The sequence below is a fragment of the Schistocerca serialis genome, chromosome 7 (genome assembly GCF_023864345.2).
Source record: "Schistocerca serialis cubense isolate TAMUIC-IGC-003099 chromosome 7, iqSchSeri2.2, whole genome shotgun sequence".
Classification (NCBI taxonomy): Eukaryota; Metazoa; Arthropoda; class Insecta; order Orthoptera; family Acrididae; genus Schistocerca; species Schistocerca serialis.
This window is the reverse complement of record NC_064644.1, coordinates 87,124,531-87,150,706: the sequence shown is the minus strand read 5'-3', so window position 1 is coordinate 87,150,706 and position 26,176 is coordinate 87,124,531. Positions and strand designations below refer to the sequence as shown.

Genomic DNA, 26,176 nt, shown 5'->3' with positions numbered 1-26,176 from the left:
CATTTTAATGCAAATTTATTATACTTTAATTTTTGAGAATGCTTGGTTGTAATAGCCAAGTAACTAGCAACTGTGTGAATGATGGATTTAATGAAAGCAGATGTAAGTATTAAACCTGTAAATATTAGAAGTTTAATTTTAATTCATGTACATAATTTTACTGTTTATTGACTGAGGATCATTAAAATTAATGAAACTCAAGTTTTTCTAATTACATTTTTGTAATGTGTGTATCTGACATGTTCCACACCCAGGAGGATCCCCTCGTTTGTGGGTCTACGGAATGAATAATTAATCTCATCTCACCTCATCACTCACGGATGGCATATCTGCAGGGACAAGAACTCCCTTATCCAGTATGCTGAAAGTCTCACCAAGGTCTACACAGACAGGCACTAACTCCCAGACCCAGTTCGCAAACAGATCTCCCACACCATTTGCCCACACACCCCTAAACCTCCTACCAACCCCAAGAATCAGCTACAAAGGAGTGCCCCTTTGTCACCCAATACCACCACGGACTGGAACAACTGAACCACATCCTTTGCCAGGGCTTTGATTACCCACCATCATGTCCTGAAATGAGAATCCTACTCAAGATCCTTCCCACCCCTCCAAAAGCAGTGTTCCATCACCCACCCACCTTCAAAACATCTTAGTCAGTCCCTATGCCACTCCCAATCCCAACTTCTTGCCACAGAGATCATATCTCTGTGGAAGACCCCGGTGAAGGATGCTTCCAATCCACCCACCTAGCTTTTTCTATTCCAGTCCTGTCACATGCTTATTCTACCCTTACAGAGGCCAAGCCATTTGTGAAAGCAACCACATTGCACACCAGCTCTGCTGCAATAATTGCACAGCTTTTTATATTGGTATGACTACTAACCAACTGTTCACCAGTTGGAATGGCGACTGCCAAACTGTGGCCAAGAACAAAGTGTACCACACTGTGGCACAACATGCAGCAGGACGTAACATGCTTTATTCGAAAGGCTGCTCCACAACCCAGACAATCTGGAGCCTCCCCTCCACCACCAGCTTTGTTAAACTGTGCAGATGGAAGTTATCCTTACAACACTTTTTAGCCCAGGCTCAACCTACAATAACCTACTGCCTCACACCCTCCCCATCTGTCTTATCTCTTCCCCTATTCACATCCCCTCTCCCTCATTGTGTGCCGCCATCTGCCAATGCACATGCCCGTAGTTCCCCTTCCCTGATACTCTCCTTTACCACTGCCCCTCCCAACTCACTGCCCCACAGCCTCCCAACACCGTGCCTGGTAGCAGTCTTGTTGTGACTCCACCTAGTCCCCACATGCTCCACCAGACAGTAATCTTCTCTACCCCCCCCCCCCTCCACCCCCAACCACACCCTGCCATCCCTTCTTTGCCCCTCCAGACTGCTGTTTTTGTTCCACAACACCATTACATTCCAGTCCAAGTTGCCAGAGATGGTGATCAAGTGTGCAAGAGTATGCTAGCTTGTGTGAATGTGTGCGCGTGTGTGGGGGGGGGGGGGGGGGGCATAAGCTAATGTCCAAGTTTTTTTTTTTCCTTTTTTGTGCCTGTCTGCAATGCAACATGTCATCTTCAAGGTGGCTAACAATCTATCGTTTCCCTTATAAAATTAAAAATCCAATCTACATTTCCACATATTATTATTATTTTTTTTTTTTTTAAGTTTATTTTCCAAGCCATTTTATTCCTCGTTATTTTTTCTAACCCTTCTCAAGTACACACAAAAATGTACCATACATGTGGTCACAGCACAGTGTAACTGAGGTCGTAGTATGGTGTTAGAAATTTTTGTTCCTTGATTAGCCGCTTGGGATTAGCCGAGCGGTCTAAGGCACTGCAGTCCTGGACAGTGCAGCTGGTCCCGGCGGAGGTGCGGGTCCTCCCTCAGGCATGGGTGTGTGTGTTTGTCCTTAGGATAATTTAGGTTAAGTAGTGTACAAGCTTAGGGACTGATGACCTTAGCAGTTAAGTCCCATAAGATTTCACACACATTTGAACATTTTTTTGTTCCTTGATTAGCATTACTCTTTGATCCTTGTAAATGTGATGTCAAACCATTATACAGGTGGCATAGTTTTCTGTTGGAGGTAAATGTATTTCCTATAGATTTACTTTCACATCATAACATTTCTATTCATGGGCACAAAATCATACATTCTATTTTACACAGAATCACAAATCAATTTAGACTGGCCTAGAAGGCTGGAACTAGTTGTGAACTAATTGTGTATGCTAGAAAATCATCAATGCCAGTTTATTTATTACATATGTTACAGTTTTCAGAAAGGCAGGGTGTTTTAGAGCTTAACATACTGTTGATGAGAGGTCTTTAAAGACGGAGACTACACACAGATCGGGGAAGGAAACAAGCTGCGGTCCTAAGGAACTCTCCTGGCACTTGCCTTACGCAACTTAGGGAAAATGTGGAAAACAAATCTGGATTCCCAAATACAAGTTTAATATCTTACTACTGTGACACCTCATCTGGTGACAGTTTCTAGTCTGCTGAGGTACCATGCAGAACTACCCTTTCTATTATCATGGCAGATTACAGGGTTGATAACTTTCTGCTAAATGTAATAGCACAGGAAAAACTAAATTTATGATGTCTTTCATGCACTACTTGCACTCACTCATTGAAACCAATATCAGAATAAAAGTGACTATTTAGCTCAACATATTGCCTGCCAACTATGAATTCTCATAGCTGACCAGCTCACTGTTGGCCTCAACTACAAATTAACTCATACAAAGGGAATTTCTACATCAAACTGGGTAGCCAATACCTGTGTACTACATGTTGTGGGCATCAGTAATATGCATAGGTAATTGTTTAGGGTTTGTATACCATAAATATCATATTCATTCCAAGACTACAGTACCTTCAAAGTACACAGAAAAGGTAATACAACTAATGTTTACTTTCGGAATAAACTGTATCCACTGTATCAGAAATCTTAACAAAAAAAAGAAAAAAAAAAAAATCAAGTTTTGTTGATAAACTAAGGTTTTTAAGCACTCTTCTACAAAGAGAAACAAGCATTCTTCACAAATCAAAAAATAGTAATGCAATTTGTGATGTTTCTCTGGAAGTACATGCTCTGCACATCTTTGTTGGCTGTTCTTTGTTCTCTGTAGCAAGTATGGTTTCTACATAAGAAAAGCTACCTTGTAGTTCTCTAGGTATTTTGCTCCACCAATCAGTGTTGTTTGTGGTGCATCCTATCATACCGAAGTGATCATCATATTTATTCCTTTACTATCATCTGTCTCTGAATACCCACTTTAAGATGGTTTGCACAAACTTACACTATTCGAGAATTTGTTCATAACTCATTTCATTTTGTTTGTCCACATTAGTTAGATGCCAAAGTTCTCCATCACTGAGCTTCCTTTTATTACTACCAAATTTATCTACAATGAAGACCAGAACAAATACTGATGCAATTAAAATGAAGACATGGACTGTATTTTCGAGTATGCTTATCAATATGTAAAGTAGGAACTGACTGATAACAATGAGTAATGTCATCACTAACATACGAGCAGAAGTTTCTACTCCCACCAAAATTTTTCTTTTTTAGATTTCAGTGGCCGAGATGGACTATGCACGAGATGACAATCCAGAATGTGTAAATGGATTAATGGAGTTTCTGGGAGCAGTTTTTTTTTTTGCCATGATAGTAAATGTGCTCAAATTCATCTAGAGAACAATGTTTCAGGAAATTTACAAGCAGAATATTCATAGTAGAGCTGCTGCTGTCAAAGCACTCTGCTAAACCAGGTGAATGTACAGGAGAGAGTAGTACTGTGTATGGAGCACAAAGTCTTGACTGCTTTTTACAGTGGGATGTGGAGAACACCAGATACAGCACACAATCTAGACTGTCATTTCTCTTCCAGCTGTGTAGGTACTGCAGTTCTTTGTGTGAAGCACTTGGCTGTGATACTTGTGCCCTTTTACAGTTTGGTTCTTGCTTCTTTGAGCTCTTGATTTTTCTCAGCTGCCTCTGTAATAAGTTTTCTTTATACTTTGATAGCCCTTTGTATGTATTTCACAAAATTTTTGAAACTCCCTGGCAGATTAAAACTGTGTGCCAGACCGAGACTCGAGCTCGGGACCTTTGCCTTTCGCGGGCAAGTGCTCTACCAACTGAGTTACCCAAGCACGACTAATGCCCTGTCTTCACAGCTTTACTTCTGCGTGAGTAGCGTGGGTAGCTCAGTTGGTAGAGCAGTTGCCCGTGAAAAGCAAAGGTCCCGAGCTCGAGTCTCGGTCCGGCACACAGTTTTAATCTGCCAGGAAGTTTCATATCAGCGCACACACTGCTGCAGAGTGAAAATCTCATTCTGGCACAAAATTTTTGTTTATTTACAGTGTTCCAAAACACCTGTTCTTACTTATTGTCTTCTTTACATGCACTGGCTTTGACATTTTGTTTCCATTTTATCTTCTCAGCATGTCTAACACTTCCGACTGCAATTTCTCCATTCTGCAGGTAACAAATTTTACTATTCTAATCTTTTAACATCAATTCCCTAAATTGGTTGTTAAATGAGGTTGCCAAATACATATGTATTATGAGGGTGATTTTCATGTCTGGTAGATTTCCATGAAAGAATGCAATATTTTTGTTGTGCCTCGACTGTTGGTAAGCTTTATTATTTTAAGGATCATACAAAGAATTTCAATAATGTACAGCACACAGTTCATTGTTGACAGCCTTTTGAATTTGTCAGTGTGTCAAATGTGATTGGAAATGAAGAAAATCAAGTTTCGTGCTATCATTACACATGTTCATTTGAAGGGTTGGACTGTCACACAAATTAAAACAGAATTGGATGAAGTTTACATGGACTCTGCATCATCACTGAAGACCATTTACTTCTGGATTAATGAATTTGAACATGGCCAGACAAGCACTGAAGACAAAGAGCAGTCCAGCCGTCAAACTGAGTTCACCACCACAAAGGAAATCATTGGCAAAATCCGTGACATGATAATGTTAGACTGCCAAATAAATATTTGTGAGATTGCCGAGATTGTGTGCATCTCAACTGAGTTGCTGCTTAATATCCTGCATGGACAATTGGCTATGAAGAAGCTGTATGTGAGGTGAGGAGTGTAATTGCTCGCAGTCGACCAAAAGCACGTCTGGCACAACACTTCAACACAATATCTGGTGATGTTTAATCACAATCTGCAAGACTATTTGTGCCGATTTGTGAATGTTGATGAAACATGGTGTACAGTGGGGGCCCATTATTGAATAGATTGAATAGTATAAAAATCTGATTTTATTTTTCCACTTTATGTTTGTCAATGCTTCATGCCTGGCCACTAGTTGCAGCGCATCAGTCATGTTGTGCAAAACAGGACAGAACCACTTTGAAACTTACGTGTTGAACCATCAGCAGCTAAACTCCATGTTGCTGATGAGGTAATGCTATCAAACTGCATGTCTACAACTGGGCTGTCCAATAGGGAGGGTTGGAGGTGGTTACATGGGGGTGGAACCGCGGTCAGCCACTGGGAGTGGACACACTGTCCGCTCTCTTCTGCTGGCAGCTTCTGACCCAACCAGATGCTCTCCTCTCCTGCTCTCTTGGGCAGTTGCCCTTTCAGTTTTGGCAACTTCTCTAGGCCTGCCTTTCTTTATTTCTTTCTTACTGCATTAAATAACCACGCTCTTAAAACATGTTTGACATCTTCACCTCAACAGGTGCCCACTGCTTTCCCTTCCTCACCAATCCTGACACTTTAACAATGGATACATCATTACATGCCAAAGTCAAAACAAGGGACAAAGGCTGATGAAAGTGTACCGAAGAATGCGAAGACCATTTTGTCACATGGTAAGGTGATGGTGACTTTTTTGGGATTCCCAAGGAATAATCCTCATAGATTACTTGGAGAAAGGCAGAACAATGAAGGGACCCTATTACGCTTCATCGTTGGATCATTTGTAGCTTGTGTTGGATGGAAAAAAAGATCTATGCCTCCACATAAACTGCTCTTTCACCAAGACAATGTTCCACCCCACAACTTGAAACTTTGGTTGCTTGGAATAAATTTTCATTAGATGAGAAGTGACAGTTGCAGTCAACGAGCATTTTGTAGCATTTGACAAAACCTATTTTTTTAAATGAGATGAAAAGGCTGCTGGATTGCTGCACCAAGTATATGTATCCCTCAAAAGAGACTATGTACAGAAGTAAGGGCAAAAAGCAACAGAAAAAAGTGTTTCGTAAACAAGTCACAGGAAAAATTCGCTTGTGGCTCAGTCATGTGAGTAGCATGGATGAGGAACAAATTCAAAAGCCCAATTCACGAATTTTTGCCACTGCTATTGCAGACTTGTCGAATGGGGCACTATCCTGGCAAAACAGCACCTTTTTGTGTAAATCTGGGTTTTTCAGCCAACACAAGTTTCAAACGATCCACCAATGACACACAAAGTGTCCAATTACGATTCCGCCCTTTTCCAAGTAATCTATGAGGATTATTCCTTGGGAATCCATTGTATTTTATGTACTTTTGGTTGACTGAGCAATCACGCACCAATCTCTCACACAGCCTTTTCACAGCCAATTCCCTGTGCAGTATATTATTCACTCATTCAGTTGGAATGCCTACAGTCTCAGCAATCTCACAGAATTTTATTTGGCAGTCTTTCATTACCATTTCATAGATTTTGTCAACGGTTTCCTTTGTGGTAACCTCATCTGGACAAAATGGTTCAAATGGCTCCGAGCACTATGAGACTTAACTTCTGAGGTCATCAGTCCCCTAGAACTTATAACTACTTAAACCTAACTAACTTAAGGACATCACACACATCCATGCCTGAGGCAGGATTCGAACCTGCGACCGTAGCCGTAGCAGTCGCGCGGTTCCAGACTACAGCGCTTAGAACCACTCTGCCACTCCGGCCAGCTCAACTGGACAGCCTGTGCTCACTTCGTCTTCAGTACTTGTCCAAGCAAGTTTAAATTCATTAATCTTAAAGTAAATGGTCTTCAGTGATAGTGCAGAGTCCACTTAAACGTCATACAATTCTGTCTTTATTTGTGTAGCAGTCCAACACTTCAAACGAACATGTTATTGGCAGCATGAAACTTGGTTTTCTCCATCTTCAGTCACAGTTGACACACTGACACAACCAGAAGGCTGTTACCAATGAACTGTATGCTGTGCATATTTGAAATTCTTCATACGATCCTTGGAATAATCAAGCTTACCAACTGTGAAGACTCAACAAAAATGTTCCATTATTTCATGGAAATTTACCTAACTTATCCAACCACCCTCATTAATCGTATCCTATATTCTGCATCGAAAAGGTCTTACCTTGAAAAAAAGTGGAGGTACCCACGGAAATATTTTTTTCAATGTGGTGTCATTAAAAAGGTCTGTATTAACCACACCAGGATGAACTGCATGCACCTGAACGTGAGAGTCACTTTCTCTCAGTAAAGACTCCAGTTTTTTGGTGAAAAGAAGCTGAGCCAGTTTGCTCTGAGCATATGCCTCACTTGCAACATACATATCCCTGTAAAAAAAAAAAAAAAAAAAAAAATACATATATATATACAAGACAACATTGTTAAACAGAAACTATTTATACAAAATCTGATGTGTACTTCCAGCTACATTAATAACAATAATAAAACTCTTAGGCAGTTAACAGAAGGGCTACAAAGTCAGCCATAAATTAGTGCGAGGGAGACTGCTGCTGTTTTGCTACAGTCACAATGTTCCATTAAAAAACTTATCTTCCATACGCAACACTTACACATATTTACACAACATATTGAATCACAATATTGAAAACCAGATATCTGAAAAATAAAATCCCCCTTACTTCACAACATCTTAATTTTCTTTTACTGTTGGGTAAGCCATTGTCTATAGCACACCTCTATAGTAGTAGTTTTGGTCTTCAGTCCTGAGACTAGTTTGATGCAGCCCTCCATGCTACTCTATCCTGTGCAAGCTTCTTCATCTCCCAGTACCTACTGCAGCCTACATCCTTCTGAATCTGCTTAGTGTATTCATCTCTTGGTCTCCCTCTACGATTTTTACCCTCCACACTGCCCTCCAGTACTAAATTGGTGATCCCTTGATGCCTCAGAACATGTCCTACCAATCGATCCCTTCTTCTAGTCAAGTTGTGCCACAAACTTCTCTCCTCCCCAATCCTATTCAGTACTTCCTCATTAGTTATGTGATCTACCCATCTAATCTTAGGCATTCTTCTGTAGCACCACATTTCTAAAGCTTCTATTCTCTTCTTGTCCAAACTAGTTATCATCCATGTTTCACTTCCATACAAATACTTTCAGAAACGACTTCCTGACACTTAAATCAATACTCGATGTTAACAAATTTCTCTTCTTCAGAAACGCTTTCCTAGCCATTGCCAGTCTACATTTTATATCCTCTCTATTTCAACAATCATCAGTTATTTTGCTTCCCAAATAGCAAAACGCGTTTACTACTTTAAGTGTCTCATTTCCTAATCTAATTCCCTCAGCATCACCTGACTTAATTCAACTACATTCCATTATCCTCGTTTTGCTTTTGTCGATGTTCATCTTATATTCTCCTTTCAACACACTATCCATTCCGTTCAACTGCCCTTCCAAGTCCTTTACTGTCTCTGACAGAAATTACATTGTCATCGGTGAACCTCAAAGTTTTTATTTCTTCTCCATGAATTTAATACCTACTTCGAATTTTTCTTTTGTTTCCTTCACTGCTTGCTCAATATAGAGATTGAATAACATCAGGGAGAGGTTACAACCCTGTCTCACTCCCTTCCCAACCACTGCTTCCCTTTCATGTTCCTCAACTCTTCTAACTGCCATCTGGTTTCTGTACAAATTGTAAATAGCCTTTCACTCCCTGTATTTTACCCCTGCCACCTTCAGAATTTGAAAGAGACTATTCCAGTCAACACTCTCAAAAGCTTTCTTTAAGTCTACAAATGCTAGAAACGTAGGTTTGCCTTTCCTTAATCTAGCTTCTAAAATAGTCAGGGTCAGTATTGCCTCACATGTTCCAATATTTCTATGGAATCCAAACTGATCTTCCTCGAGGTCGGCTTCTACTAGTTTTTCCATTCGTCTGTAAAGAATTCGCGTTAGTATTTTGCAGCCATGACTTATTAAACTGATAGTTCGGTAATTTTCACATCTGTCAACACCTGCTTTCTTTGGGATTGGAATTATTCCATTCTTCTTAAAGTCTCAGGGTATTTCACCTGTCTTATACATCTTGCTCACCTGATGGTAGAGTTTTGTCAGGACTGGCTCTCCCAAGGCTGTCAGTAGTTCTAATGGAATGTTGTCTACTCCCGGGGCCTTGTTTCGACTCAGGTCTTTCAGTGCTCTGTCAAACTCTTCACGCATTCGCCCTTGTATAGACCCTCTATATACTCCTTCCACCTTTCTGCCTTCCCTTCTTTGCTCAGAACTGGGTTTCCATCTGAGCACTTGATATTCATACAAGTGGTTCTCTTTTCTCCAAAGGTCTCTAATTATCCTGTAGGCAGTATCTATCTTACCCCTAGTGAGATAAGCCTCTACATCCTTACATTTGTCCTCTAAGCCATCCCTGCTTAGCCATTTTGCACTTCCTGTTGATCTCATTTTTGAGACGTTTGTATTCGTTTTGCCTGCTTCATTTACTGTATTTTTATATTTTCTCCTTTCATCAATTAAATTCAATATTTCTTCTGTTACCCAAGGATTTCTACTAGCCCTCGTCTTTTTACCTACTTGATCCTCTGCTGCCTTCAGTACTACATCCTTCAAAGCTACCCATTCTTCTTCTACTGTATTTCTTTCCCCCCTCCCCCCCTCCCCCCCCCCCCCCCTCCCCTTGTCAATTGTTCCCTTATGCTCTCCCTGAAACTCTGTACAACCTCTGGTTTAGTCAGTTTATCCAAGTCCCATCTCCTTAAATTCCCACCTTTTTGTAGTTTCTTCAGTTTTCATCTACAGTTCATAACCAATAGATTGTGGTCAGAGTCCACATCTGCCCCTGGAAATGTCTTACAGTTTAAAATCTGGTTCCTAAATCTCTGTCTTACGATTATATAATCTATCTGATACCTTTTAGTATCTCCAGGATTCTTCCATGTATACAAGCTTCTTTTATGATTCTTGAACCAAGTGTTAGCTATGATTAAGTTGTGCTCTGTGCAAAATTCTACCAGACAGTTTCCTCTTTCATTTCTCTCCCCAATCCATATTCACCTCCTATGTTTCCTTCTCTCCCTTTTCCTACTACTGAATTGCAGTCAACCATGACTATTAAATTTTCGTCACCCTTCACTATCTGAATAATTTCTTTTATTTCATCATACATTTCTTCAATTTCTTCATCATCTGCAGAGCTAGTCGGCATATAAACGTGTACTACTATGGTAGGCGTAGGCTTCGTATCTATCTTGGCCACAATAATGCGTTCACTATGCTGTTTGTAGTAGCTTACCCGCATTCCTATTTTCCTATTCATTATTAAACCTACTCCTGCATTACCCCTATTTGATTTTGTGTTTATAACCCTGTAGTCACCTGACCAAAAGTCTTGTTCCTCCTGCCACCGAACTTCACTAATTCCCACTATATCTAACTTCAACCTATCCATTTCCCCTTTTAAATTTTCTAACCTGCCTGCTCGATTAAGGAATCTGACACTCTATGCGCCGACCCGTAGAACGCCAGTTTTCTTTCTCCTGATAACGACGTCCTCTCGAGTAGTCCCCGCCCGGAGATCTGAATGGGGGACTATTTTACCTCCGGAATATTTTACCCAAGAGGACCCCATCATCATTTAACCATACAGTAAAGCTGCATGCCCTCGGGAAAAATTATGGCTGTAGTTTCCCCTTGCTTTCAGCCATTCGCAGTACCAGCACAGCAAGGCCGTTTTGGTTAATGTTACAAGGCCAGATCAGTCAGTCATCCAGACTGTTGCCCCTGCAACTACTGAAAAGGCTGCTGCCCCTCTTCAGGAACCACATGTTTGTCTGGCCTCTCAACAGATACCCCTTCATTGTGGTTGCACCTATGGTACGGCTATTTGTATCACTGAGGCACGCAAGCCTCCCCACCAATAGCAACGTCCATGGTCCATGGTTCCTGGAGGGGGGGGAGGGGGGGGGGAGCTCAGGGAGCTCTATGGTGTTCCACTCATTTTACAGTAAGCACCACCAAACACAGCCACCACACATTTTGAGATAAAGGACCTCATCATCACACTGTTAATATTTGAATGACATTACCGAAACTACTAAAAAATGTTTAGCTGACATTATAAAATAAAATATGTAGGACAAGTAGTCCTTATCTTACTTCACAATTTTTCACATTTTGTGATTTTGCCATCTCATCACAGCTTATCCTTGCACACCAGTCTGCATCCTGTATGTGGCAAGGTATGGGACTTCTCACACTGCTACGATTCCCACCAAAGATATTACAGTTGAGAAGACTGAATAATATTACTAAATGATAGGGTGATTTAATAAACATTTATTACATTTTATTTCTTTTTCACGTCGAGCACATGAGAGATGCTACATTCTGACATGGTATCTGTGCTATGACAGCCTCATATGCTGACCTGGTCACTACTAAAACTTCTAAAATAACCAGTAACCATAAGAAGATCCCACCATTCAGTGTTGCAGACTTCCGATTTAGTCACATTAATTGAATTCCAATTGTAGTGACAATCAATAACTGTAAGACTAATATGGCAGGAGAACTGACACATAAAGGTATTAAAGTTTGGAAGCTCTCCAAGCCAGTGGCTCCTTCTGGCAGAAGGGTTGAACAGCAAGGAAGAGGGATGAAGGAAAAGGACAGGTGAGGTTTAGGAAAAGGGGCAGAATTTGGAAAAGTTGCCCAGAACACCAGGTCAGGAAAGACTTGACAGATGGGATTAGAAGGAAAGACTGACTGTTGAGGGCTTGATCCACCACCACACCTCAAAATCATTCCTTATAAGCCTTCCAAGAACTCACATCCAGCTTTGCTTTACAACCCTTCCTCAGGTTCCTACAACATGACCCTAACCTGTCCACTGCACCACTCCAGGCTCTTGGTTCCCTAAATGCTGACATCATCATGATCCACCCAGCAGACAAGGGATCTACCACTGTGGTATTTCACCAATGGGATTATGCAAGTGAAGTTCTACGTCAGCTGTCCGACATCTATGTACAGTATCTGCCGTCAGGATCCCATCCCTGTGATTCAAACTGACCTGCAGCCTCTCCTTGAAACCTCAGGCCTGTCACAAGGACTAACCTTCTTACTCCATCCAAACCACGCATCCCCACCTTTTACCTTATAAGAACCTTAAACCAAATCACCATGGCCAACCCATAGTTGACAGCTTCAAAGCACCCACCAACTATGCAATGATCAACACCTGCAACCAATAGCACTAAGACTTCCCTCCTAAAAAAAAAAAAAAAAAATGCCAAACATTTCCTAGAACATCTGAAATCTGTGCCCATACCACCACCACTATACACCTTGCTTGATGCAGTTGATGCCACCTCCCTCTATTCTAATATGGCCATGTCCATAGTTGGTCTACCGCTGAATATTTTCTCAGCCAGCACCCACCTGATTCCAAACCTAAGACATCCTACTTGTTCACCTTAAGCAACTTTATAGGTACCTACAACTACTTCACCTTTGAGTGGCAGACATACAAAAAGATAAGGGGTACAGCAATGGGAACCAAGAAGGGCTCCTTCTGATGCCAACCTTTCCATGGGTCACTTAGAGGGGGCTTTCCTGGGTTCCATAAGCATTCAGCCCCTGGTTTGGTTTACATACATAGGTGACATCTTTGTCAAACAGACTCGTGGTGAGGCTGACCTCTTAAATTCCTGGAATCTCTAAATACCTTCTCCCAATTAAATTTCAAATGGTCCTATTCCGAATCCCATGCCACTTTCCTTGATGTTTATCTCACACTCACTGAAGGCCAACTACACACTTCTGTCCACATTAAACCTACTAACAAACAACAGTACTTACATTTTGACAGTTGTCATCCTTTTCATGTCATATGTTCTTTCCAATACAGCCTTGGCATAAGAGGTAAAAATATTAGTTATGGTACAAACCCATCACAGCAATACAGCACCATTCTCACCTCCACCTTCACTGGATGTACTTGCCACACAAGCCTAGTTCAAGAGCAGATTTCTCTATCACATCCAATCTGTCACTCAGTATTACCCTGGCCTTGAATGAATTAATCAACTACTGCGAGAAGACTATGACTTCCTAAGATCATGCCCTGAAAGTAGGTCCACTCTATCTGACATTCTGTCTGTCACACCTACAATAGCTTTTTGTCACCCTCCTATCGCCACAATAGCCTTGTCAGACCCTATGCTCCTTCTGCCCCTATCTCCCTACCCTATCGTTTCAGTCCTTGTGACTGCTCTTGCTGTAAGACTTGCCCTGTGCAGTCTCCTATCACCATCTGTTCCAGCCCCGCAACAGGCAAAACATATACTACAAAAGGGAGACACACCTGTGAAATGACATGTTGTATACCAACTGTTATGTAAACACTGTTTGGGCTTTTACATGAGCATGATTACCACCAACTTGTCAGTTAAGTGTAACGGGCATAGACAGAGGGAACACACAATATACTAATGCAGAGCATGCTCTGCAACTTAACAGTCATGACCTAGGTGCTTGCTACATCACACGTGCCATCTGGATTCTACCTGCAGACACCATTTCTTCAGAACTCCGCAGATGGGAACTGGCACTACAGCATGTCCTTGGTTCTCGCCACCCACCTGGCCTTAATTTATGTCAATTTCTCAGGTATCAGCATTTTCTTCACAGTAACTATTCCTGTCTTCATTTCCTTTTAGTTTTCTTTGTCATTTTCTGACCTGTCTATTATCTGCCACTCCCCCCCCCCCCCCCCCCCCATCTTCCACCTCCCACCTCTCACATACAATGCATAAAGCTTTCTACTCTCAACTTGTGCACGATGTTTTGGCAGTAATCTCTATCTTGTGTATTATCCTATCTTTCACCGTTAAACTCTTCGGTTTTTAAATCTCATCTGGTGCAGTCTCCAACAATCCGTCTTTCTTACTCATCCTGTTAGAGTGTCCCCAACTATCAGTCTTTTCCTTCTCATCCTGTCCAGCAAGTCTCTCCTGAGCTGCTGTTCTGGGCGACTTTTCCAAATTCTACTCCTTTTCCTGATCCTCAACTGTCTTTTTTCCTTCACCCCTCTTCCTTCCCCTTCAACCCTTCTGCCAGAAGAAGGAGCCACTGGCTCCAAAAGTTTGCAAACTTTAATACCTTTATATGTGTGTTCTCCTGCCTCTTGGTGGGTGGCTTTTTTTTATCTATCCAATTACACTTTATTTTCAAAAATTTATTATTTTCATTGATATATTTAGGACAATATGTATCATGTTGCTTGTTATATTGAAGTTTTACCTCTTCCTTGTTAGCCTTGCTCAAGAATAAATACACGGAATTGTTACATGCGATATGTATATCTGTATAGTGGAGTTTGATTTGATTTAATTAGGAAGGCAGAACAACAGTGGACTTAATCCTCTGTTGCCCACAATGAAACTAAGTATATTGTGCAGCTTTTCTCCCAGTCATTCTAGTAAAGCCAGCCAGAACCCCTGAGGAATACTGGGATACCCTTTACTGGGCCTTTGTTAGACACAATCTCTTAAGGAACTTGCGATCTATATATTTTGTGCCCTTTGGTCTCCAGTGCTTCACATTAGAGGTGGTGCAGTTTCATCCCTTGCACCACATTGTCTGCACTTAGAGGCTTCTTTCTCTACTCCCATTATGTGTAGATGTTTCTTGAAGTTCCTGTGGTCAGTCACATTTACCATACATGCGTTTAATCTGCCTTCTATTCAAGTCCTGGAATGCATAGAACTTCTCTTTATCATGAGCTTGCCAAGTTTCTGTTTTTGGGTGTTAGTCCAAAGTTCTAAATTCTGCCTTCTGATAGACCTACACAGTTAATATTTTATCACCACCTCAGGGATAGTTAGGATAGGTTCCAGTCCAACAAATGAGATTGTTGCCCATCCTGGCTAGCCTATCAGCCAGACACCCATAGCAGACTTGCCTTGTTGCTATCCTCTGGTCTCTTAAGGGATTCATGGCATTCTGCAATGAACTTTGATCTCATTCCAGGGGCTGATAGATATTTCAGAGCTGCTTGGCCATCTAAATACTGGAGTTAATCAATGATGTTGAACTGGTAATATTAACTACAAATGAAATGCTTCAGCATTAAAGGAATGTATGTTGATATTAAATTACATAAAAAAAATAATTAAAGAAAGAAAAGGAAAACCACTCCTGAGAATCAGAAAATAAAAAAGTGCAAAGATTGTTTTAATTATCAACAGTTTTCAGAGACAATGTGAAAGAAAACCCCTTTCTCTACATAGACAGATAAAACATTTCAATTTTTAAATGAAATCAGCAGGAAAAAAATCATCTTTTTTTAATAATAAATGAAAAGCACCAGTTTGCTTTTGTTCTACAATATTATTTTTATTGCTAACCGGTTTTCGGCTTACAAGGCCATCTTCAGACAAATGTTAGCAATAAAAATAATATTGTAGAACAAAAGCAAACTGGTGCTTTTCATTTATTATTGAAATGTTGTTCTACGAAGAACCAACGGAAGATTCTGTTAATATTCTTTTTTTATTTATTACGTACCTGCAACAAAAATAAGCTACAGTATCATTGTCCTAACAAAATATATGGGACACGTACAGTTGATAACACAATTGGAGAAAAATATTGTGGTTTGTGTTCATGACAAAATGAGCTCACTAAGTTAATATTCCAAGAATGATGATAGCAAGAGAAAGTATACTTTGTAAATGTGGACGTATTGTCACAGTCCCCTTTGCCAGTCGTTGCCACAAACCGTGTTATCTTATAACACACCCACCAGTCAAGCATAAACTGTACATTGTTGTGCTCACCGAAACACTGTGTGTTATAAGTTTTTGAAAATAGCCACAAGTTGCACTTGGTATTTTTTATTTACCAGTTTCACCTCTACAAAAGAAGAGCATCATTAGAATGAAAAGTATAAATTAAGATCATACAGGAAACTTACACTGACATTACTGGCTGACAGCACTAAAGATCAAACTGGCTGTACTGTAGTACTTAAACTTTGAATGTAAAGTACAGCAGTAAATGATGACACTGACAGTGCCAAAGATTAATCTGACTGTACAACAGTCCTTTTAATGCTCATGGTACAGTGTATCAAAAGATTAATTACAACTGCATAAAACGTAATGTCAATGTAAATTCTCCATATTATCTCAGCTTGTATCTTTGATTTTGATTACACTATTTTTCATTTGAAGAGTTAAAACACTAAACAAAAAAATACTAAGTGCAACTTTTGGCTGTTTTCAAAACTTGGTTTCAATAAGTGCACCCCATACAGAAAATACCTGTTGCTGTTAAAACTGTGTGTTATGATTGCTGCTACGAGTGTCTTAATAATTTTGATGAGATGATGTGAACATTTACTGCCCTAGGATGGGAGCCTTTCATCTCTAAATGTGTTGCTGTGTTATGTGAAGACTGCTGTAGAGTGTGCTGAATACTACTAAGCTGCGATAAGTGAATATTACAACTTCTATCTCATATACACAGAAATGGACAAAAATATTAAATATTTATCACATAACAGATATGCAATAAGAAACACTGGGAATAAGAAGCACTGGGCAGTTACATGTGATATGTACTTACTTCAAGTTTAAGTCCTTGAAGTTTATGTTCCCCACCACGTGGGCACTGGAGGAGACATTAATGATGCGTGCATTGACGTCTCTCGAGTGCCCACCTACCTTCAGCTGCGGCAGCAGTAGGTGTGTGAGCAGGCAGTGACCCAAGTAATTGACGGCAAAATGTGACTCATATCCATCTTCTGTCAGTGAGAACGGCACAAACATAATGCCAGCTGAAAACACAGATGCAAAGATTCTTTTAGAGATGACACTATATGGTAAGTATCACTATCTTTTTCAATACAGACTTTACAGCTTTCAAGTTTTACACAAATAACATATCACTGGCCCCAAATGTCCTCTGTGCATTTAAATTTGAAGGAGCACAGTTTATCACTATGAGCTGTACTATTTTTAAAAAATGCACCACCATGTTGCTGCACTCTGCAATCTGCATATGCATGTCAAGTACTTTTGTCTACTGGCTCATTACAGATGTCATAGTTTACGCATTCATTCATTTATTTTTAAACTTGTTTATGCCTATTTATAATGATTTAGTTAACTGAAAATCTTGCCAGATGTGGAATAATGAGCTGTGGTTCATTTTCTGTGGGCAAAATGTGTGAAAGCTGTCAAAATCCATAGGCAGATTGGTGAGGTTATATAAAAAAACATTACAGTGACAGAATTGTGATATAATGTGCCAGAGTGTTTAAAAATAAAATAGACATACTAATTTTCCTTATGAAGTGTGTAATGCCTGTTGGTCAGGCTTCATCCACAGTTCATTGAATACTCAATGAACTGTAGATGAGGCCCAACGAACAGGAATTACATGCATTGATCAAAAATGATAGTGCATTGAAAACAGCTAGTTTCTAGCTGGAATTTCAAAAGTGCGACTGATAGCTGAAATCTATTATTTACAAATGTGTATGATATATCATGAATTAGGTATGATAACAGTATGCTTATTTTTTAAAAAAGATCCAAAATACTCTTTAACTGAACAAAGCCAGTTATCAGAATGGAAAAAAACCAACAACAACAGTAACCTGTACCAAAACACATTATTGTAATAGCCTGTCACAGTTTAAGTAAGGGAAAAGCTTGCAGCTGTCTCTTTAAAGAGGAACAGTCGACAGCTTAATGTACAAACTGAAGATAGATTTCTCAGAAAGACAATGACTGATGATAAAATCTTCAGTGTTATTAAGCCATGTCATATTCCTCTTCAATGATAGATGTTTCGATTCCTCTGGGACCTTGTTCAGGATGGTCAAAGAGTGTTCAGCCGTTGTGGGAAATCAGAGGAATCCTGAAGAGGATCTCAGCAGAGGGATCAATCACTGATGAAGTTTGAAGAGGAATATGACATGGCCTAACGACTCTGAAGATCATATCACCAATGACAATGGGTGCAAAATCCTGCAACTTAGATGAGGATAGGCTGAGGTGGACTCAATACAATGCTCCATCATTCACCCGAAACTGGAAGCCTCAATATGTAATTTTTACTTTGAGGTACACATTTATGCTGTCACAGCTACTGATACTTTAAAGCATATCCAAGTCACTGCCTAGTTTGTCTTTTTTCCAAAAAAAAGAGCTCTACACGACACTACCAGGCAATTTCATGGATGACCATCAGGTGACCTGTAACCAGAACAAATTTTTATTCAGCGGCGAAGCATCTACTAATTTTAAACTTCCTGGCAGATTAAAACTGTGCTGAGCTGGGATTTGAACCTGAGATATTGCCTTTATGGGGAAAGAGCTCTACTCACTGAGCTATCCAAGCAGAACTCATGACCTGCCCTCACGGATTCACATCCACCAGTGCTTTTCTCCTACCTTCCAAACTCCTCAGAAGTTCTCCTGCATACCTTGCATGACTAACACTCCTAGAAGAAAGTTTATGACAGAATTGGCTAACCCAGAGCATGGGGTTTTTTCCAGAATTTCCAGTTTGCAGTGGAGTATGTGCCAATTTCATACTTCTTTCCAGATTAAAACTGTGTGCTGGACTGGGAAAGGTAAAGGTCCCAGGTTCAGGGCCTGGTCTGGCATGAAGTTTTTATCTGCCAGAAAGTTTCACAAGATCTGTATCGCAACAAAAGAGAAATGCACATTAAGATATATACCTAGTATCACATTCACCAAGCTTTCTTCAAAATGAACTGTTACACTTTTCTCTTGGTTTGCTTATATGCTTCATTATACAACGTAATACGTACAATAGTGTAAGAAATACAATTATATTTTACACTTTCATGCATTTTGCATAATTTAACTAGTTTCATGCATTCATCATTGCGTGGATTACAGCTGCTTTCCAATGCTTGCCAGCAGTTATAACTGGTATCTTTAGGCAGTTCCATAAGTTATGTAGCATCCTGATAATGTTACTACACAGTGCTGATCATGTCATTTTATAAGACTCACTAAAACATTTGCATTAATTAAGTTTCTTTTTTGTTTTCTACATATTAGACAGATTAGAAGTTACTCTGTCATATAATGTAAATCACTCTTTTAGGTTAGCAGAGCAGTTAGATCAATGCCTTGAGTTGATAGCAAGGCCTGTGTCAAATCATGTGTTTTTCCCCGTCTACTATACCTTCTGTGTGGCCCTCTGAGGCCAGTTCAGTTTCCTGCTATGTGTCAGCACAGTGCAGAAATACGAGTTGTTGTTGGCTGGAAGGTACAGCCAAGTATAAGGAGAAGACAGCTCACTGTGGCTCAGTATTTCCTTATGTAATAAGGACAGTATGTGTACTTCATGGTATTTTATCATGTGGGTACACGTAGAGTTACAGACCAATAACTTTTGCAATACGTTCATATATGTATAAGGATCAACAAGGTCCAAGACACTTTTCAGTATTCAAATGTGAACAAAGATTATTTTATCTAGAAGGTAAGCCATGAATATGATGAGTACTGATAAAGCATTTGCAGGCAGCATTGTTAGCTGCAATATGCAGAAGACATGATTTGTTGGGGCTGCACATTTTCTGGATTCTGACTAAGATAAACTCATGCTGCAGTGTATTACTTTGGCAAGCCAGTAAAGAAGTTGGCACAGAAAAGAAAGAAAGAAAGAAAGAAAAGAAAACTATGCACTCTCACATTTATTTGTATCAAAAAACAACACCACAACTGCAAGATGTTGTGTGCCGATCTGAAATTTTAAATTTGCATATTTTACTGTTCACATCACTTTTGCATAGTCTTTCACCAATTTTATCAACACCCATTTGCACTGTGACATACTGTGAAATTTCAAACATTCATGAGTGCCTTGACAAACTTACTGTTATTATCAACCTTCAGCTTAAACTTATTTGTGCTCTTTCAAAATTTGAGAATGGTAGACCTATTCTCTTTCAAGACAATCTTTCCCTAATTTCATTGTATAATTACAAAACAAATAGGTTTTTTTGAGAATTTTTGGACACTTACACAGCTATATTTTTGTAAGTTACCAGTAAGAGTATTTTTGGATAACTTCCTTCATGGCAAATCAGCATTTGTGATACTTAGTTACTGCCAAAGAACAGATCATCCAAAATTTCAATATGTATTAACACAAACAAAAGTGATTTTTGAGAATTTTTGGAAGTTACCATTTTCTACATCTAGATCTACATCCATACTTTGCAAACCACCAGAAAGTGCATGGCTGAGGGCACATCCCATTGCACCAGTTATTGGGGTTCCTTCCATGTATGGAGCATGGAAAGAATGACTGACTGAATGCCTCTGTGTATGTGTACAGTAATTATTCTACTCTTATCCTCATGATCCCTATGTGAGCGATACATAGGGAAATGCAATAAATTTTTACAGTCATCGTTTAAAACTGGTTCTTCAAACTTATTTCTATCTTCAAAAGTCTGCCAGTTGGTTGGTTTAAACGAGGGGGGAGGGGACCAAACTGCGAGGTCATCGGTCCCTTATTCCCAGTAAAATAATTACACAAGGGAAAGAAGAAAAGGAAGGAGACATACAGCACAATAACAGGAGAATGGAAGAACCAGAAGAATGACAGAAGGACAACCAACACTACTATGGAGAAAACATGAAAAGAAGGCCACAGAGAGAAACAAGAAACAGGTAGATGGGATAAAAACAAGAGAGCAGACGACTGTGGCTGGCCAACCAAGAGAATAAAAGGGAAAAGCCAGCCACTCAGCAACACATTAAAACATCCAGCCTAAAAGCATTAGTGTAGAGAACACAAAGGACATGCACAAAAACTTATATAGAATGATGAAGCCCACCGTCACATATAAAATGTAAAACTAAATTAGCTGATGAGGGGCGTTATCAGCTAAAATTAATGGCAACAAGTCCGGTAACTGAAGAGCCCATTGCAGGGCAGCCAAAGAAGGACAGCTCACCAAGATATGGGCCACTGTCAGATGGACACTGCACTGACACTGAGGCGGGTCATCAGGGCACAGAAGGTAGCAGTGCGTAACCCAAGCGTGGCCAGTGCGGATCCGACAGAGAACCACAGAGTCCCTGTGAAAGGCCCGCATGGAGGTCTTCCACACATTCGTAGTCTCCTTAATGGCACACAGTTTGTTCTGCTCACTGAGGTTATGCCATTTTGTCTCCCAAAGTCGCAAAACCCTGTGGTGTAGTACTGAACACAGGTCAGTTGCGGAGAAGCCGATCTCCATTAGCAGTTTCCGTATAGCCTGCTCGGCCAGCCTGTCAGCAAGTTCATTGCCTGCGATTCCAACATGACCTGGGGTCCAGACAAACACCATTGAATGACTGGAATGTTCCAGGGCATAGATGGACTCCTGGATGTTCACTACCAAAGGATGACGAGGGTGGCGCTGGTTGATAGCTTGTAGGCTGCTCAAGGAGTCAGTACACAGAAGAAACTACTCCCCAGAGCATGAACGGATGTGCTCAAGAGCACAAGAAATGGCCATCAGCTCAGCAGTGAAAACACTGCAGCCATCAGGCAAGGAATGCTGTTCAATATTTCCTCCATGCATGGTCATACGCATAGCCGACGTGATCATAAGCCATCGAGCCATCAGTATAAACCAGTAAATGGCTGCAGTACATGTCAAGAATCAAGAGGAAGTGGCAGCGGAGAGCTGTGGGGGTTAACCGAGTTCTTAGGGCCATGTGAAAGGTCGAGGCGAAGCCGCGGCCTAGGTGTATACCATGGAGGTGAACGTGAATGGACATCAAGTATAGGTGGTAAAGGCAAGGACTCTAGTTCAGAAAGAAGGGATCGGTCACAAACTGCAATTGGAATCCCTGACCAGGGCTGCCGATGCGGGAGCTCTGAAAAAGGGCTCTGTAGAGCAGCTGCAGCGTAGAGCGATCTGCACCCCAGTTGGTGTTGCTCAGGCAGTGGAGGGTATTGAGGTGCTGCCAGCACATTCACTTAAGCTGATGAAGGCGAGGAAGCCAAGTCAATCAAGTGTCAAAAACCAGTCCTAAGAATCGATATGTCTCCACTACAGTGAGTGGATTGTCATTAAGGTAAAGTCATCATTCTGGATGAACGGTATGACGCTGACAGAAGTGCATAATACACGACTTCACGACTGAAAACTGAAAGCTGTGGGCTACAGCCCATAACTGCACCTAGCAGATGGCCCCTTGTAGGCACTGCTCAGCAACACCAGTAATGATGGAGCATTACGAAATGCAGAAGTCGTCTGCATACAGAGAAGGTGAGACAGACAGCCCAACATCTGCTGCTAAGCCATTAATGGCCACTAAAAATAATGATACACTCAATACAGAGCCCTGTGGGACCCCATTCTCCTGGATATGGGTGGAACTATGGGAGGCACCAACTTGAACATGGAAAGTACAAAGTGACAGGAAATTTTGGATAAAACTCAGGAGCGGACCTCTGAGACCCCACTCATATAATGTTGCAAGGGTATGATGTTGCCAGGTCGTGTCACACGCTTTTCATAAATCAAAAGAGATGGCACCCAGGTGTTGGTGTCTGGAAAAGGCTGTTCAGATGGCAGCCTCGAGGGACACAAGATTATCATTGGTAGAGCAACCCTGGCGAAAGCCGCCTGACATGAAGCCAGTAAGCCACATGACTCCAGGACCCGACCCAACCCAACCGTCAACACACCATACGTTCCAGCAGCTTACAAAGAACGTTGGTGAGGCTGATGGGCCGATAGCTATCCACATCAAGTGGGTTTTTACCGGGTTTGAGCACTGGAATGATGGTACTCTCACGCCATTGCGATGGAAAGTCATGATCGCACCAGATCCGGTTGAAGATGACGAGGAGATGTCGCTTGTAGTCAGATGAGAGATATTTAATCATCTGACTGTGGATCCGATCCGATCGAGGGAGAGGGGGGGGGGGGGGGGGGGTGTAGTTCTCCGACACAGTGGCTCAAGCAAAGTCCTCAGCAAAATCCTTGGCAATCGCGATTATAACACAAATTTTATGTTAACACCAGGAACACCTGTTGGGGTCTGGTACCCAAAAACATGTTTGATTTTCTTTTTTTTTTTGTTTTAGGGCACGCAACTACTAAGGTCATTAGTGCCCAGTCACAAATGTTAGTGCACTAATAGCGTAGAAAAATGCAAGGGGGGGCCAACACCAGAAAGTATTTACAAAGACGCAGAGAAACAAAATAAAAGAGTTAGATCGTTTTGGACAAGTCTGTCAATGTAATAAAACTAAGGACACGAGCAGCTGCTCGAGTGTCATCAGCTAAAAGTTCCTGTAAGGTAGACAGCAGACACAGGACAACACGAGAGTGAATAAAACGGGGACAGGCCAATAAAACATGGCGCACCATCAAGGGATGACCACAGGGGCACTGCAGGGTGGGGTCACCGGACAACAGGTAGTGGTAGCTAAATCGGCAATGCCCAATCCGCAACCTGGCCAAAATGACCTCTCACCGGGAAGGGCGTGAAGAGGTCGTCCAAGCAGTTGGGATCGGTTTGATGGCCCTAAGCTTATTTTCACGGGGAGAGGACCAAGCCTCATGCAACAATGATGAAAGGCGCCGACAAAGAACCCCAAGAACATCAGTTGATGGGACACAAAAGGAAGCTGTCCGAGGCAGGAGGACAGCAGCCTTGACCGCAGCATCAGCAGCTTCGTTCCCAGGCACACCAACATGGCCAGGAATCCACAAAAAAAAGGACATGAGCGCTGGTATTAGCTAGCGACTGAAGAGACCATTGAATTCGTTGGACGAGAGGGTGGTCCAAATATGAGTCATGGAGACTTTGAATGGCACTCAAAGAATCAGAGCAGATGGCATATGGAGAATGACGATGGCGGCGGATATACTGAACAGCCTGATAAAGAGCAAAAAGCTCAGCTGTAAAGCTTTAACACTGGTCAAGGAGCCAGTATTGAAAGGTATCACCCCCAATGACAAAGGCACATCCGACGTCAGCAGTAGTCTTGGAGCCATCTGTGTAAATAAAGACGTTATTAGCAAGCCTCGAATGAAGTTCGACAAACTTCTAGTGGTATATCGAATTCGCGGTCCTCTCCTTTGGGAGCGAGCCGAGTTCAAGGTGAACGGGATCCTGAGCCTGGAGCCAAGGTGGCGTTGGGCTCACACCCACTCAAAGTCGTAGGGAGGGTAAAATCAAGTTGCTGAAGCAGGCTACGAAAGCGAACTCCAGGAGGTAAGAGGGCAGAGACATACAGCCCTTATTGGCGGTCAAGAGAGTCGTCAAAGAAGGAGAAATATGACGGGTGGGTGGGCATTGACATCAGCCGGCAGGCGTTCTGACAAAGGAACATATTGCGCCAGTAGTTTAGCGGTAATTCGGCAGCTTCAGCATACAGACTCAACAGGGCTGGTGTAGAATGCTCCAGTCACCAGACGTAACCCCCGATCGTGGATAGGGTTTAGACGGCATAAGATGGACGGCCGGGCAGAAGAGTAGACAAAGCTCCCATAATCCAGCTTTGATTGGACAATGGACCGATGTAAGCAAAGCAGGACCATTCGATCTGCTCCCCATGATGTATCGCTGAGAACACTGGGGACATTTAGGGAACGGGTACAGTGAGCAGCCAAGTAAGACACATGTGGAGACCAGCAAAGTTTCCTGTCAAATGTAAGACCCAAAAATTTTGTTGTCTCCACGAATGGGAGAGCAACGGGACCGAGACGTGAGGAAGACGGTGGAAGAAACTGTAACGCCAGAAGTTCATACAGACCGTTTTCTCACCAGAAAAACGGAAACCATTAGCGACACTCCAGCAATATAGATGGTCTAGATAACGCTGAAGACAGCGCTCCAGGAAACATGTTCTCTGAGCATGGCAGTAGATCGTAAATTCGTCCACGAAAAGGGAGCCTGAAACGTCAGCTGGAAGGCAATCAATTATTGGATTGATAGCTATGGCAAAAAGGGCCACACTCAAAACGGAGCCCTGGGGCATACCATTCTCCTGGCGAAAGGCATCTGACCAGACAGAACCCACAAGTACCCTGAACATTCGATCCATTAAAAACGCATTAATAAAAAGAGGGAGGCGGCCACAAGTGCGCATGGTGCGAAGAATGCCCGCCCCCCAACAGGTGTCGTAAGCCTTCTCCAAATCGAAGAACACAGCCACCGTCTGGCGCTTACGCAAAAAGTTGTTCATAATGAAGGTCAACAAGGTAACTAGGTGGTCAACAGCAGAGCAGCACCTATGAAAGCCACATTGGACATTGGTAAGGAGGCGTCGAGTTTCAAGGAGCCAAACCAATCTAGAATTTACCATACACTCCATCACCTTGCAGACGCAGCTGGTAAGGGAGATAGGGCAATAACTGGAAGGACGGTATTTGTCCTTTCCCGGTTTGGGTATGGGAACAACAATTGCTTCACACCAGCATGTGGGAACATGACCTTCAGTCCAGATGCGATTATAGGCGCGAAGAAGAAAGCCTTTACCTGCAGGAGAAAGGTTCTTCAGCATCTGAATATGGATACCATAGGGCCCTGGAGCAGAGGATTGGGACCGGGCGAGTGCACTTTCGACTTCCCGCGTGGTGGTGGAAAGAAAGTGGCCGTGCCTCCTCTGCTTGTTTTCTGGGGAGGATGGCAGAGTGGTAATGGGCAGAGCTCGAAACCTCCGCGAAAAAGTGGCTGAAGGCATTTGAGACATCCTCAGGATCCACAAGGACTTCATTCGCTAGTCATGCCAGAAATCGGGGAGTGGACCTTGGTGCCAGATAGCCAGCATAGGCCACCCCCCCAGACAACCGAAGGAGGAGTAAAACTGTTGAATGAGCTGGTGAAAGCCACCAAGCAAACCTTTTTGCTTTCTTAGGTAACACGACGACATTG

General features: G+C 41.8%; 1 protein-coding gene across 1 annotated transcript in view; it reads right to left on the bottom strand.

Annotated features, from left to right (window-relative positions):
* Positions 1-26,176, bottom strand: part of LOC126412204 (dehydrogenase/reductase SDR family member on chromosome X) — a 67,469-nt gene that overhangs the window by 4,802 nt on the left and 36,491 nt on the right. The window contains exons 4-5 of the mRNA XM_050081685.1: positions 16,863-17,073; positions 7,375-7,576 (exon numbers count right to left, since the gene is read on the bottom strand). Coding sequence (XP_049937642.1) covers positions 7,375-7,576; positions 16,863-17,073 — 413 coding nt within the window. The remainder of the gene's footprint in view (positions 1-7,374; positions 7,577-16,862; positions 17,074-26,176) is intronic.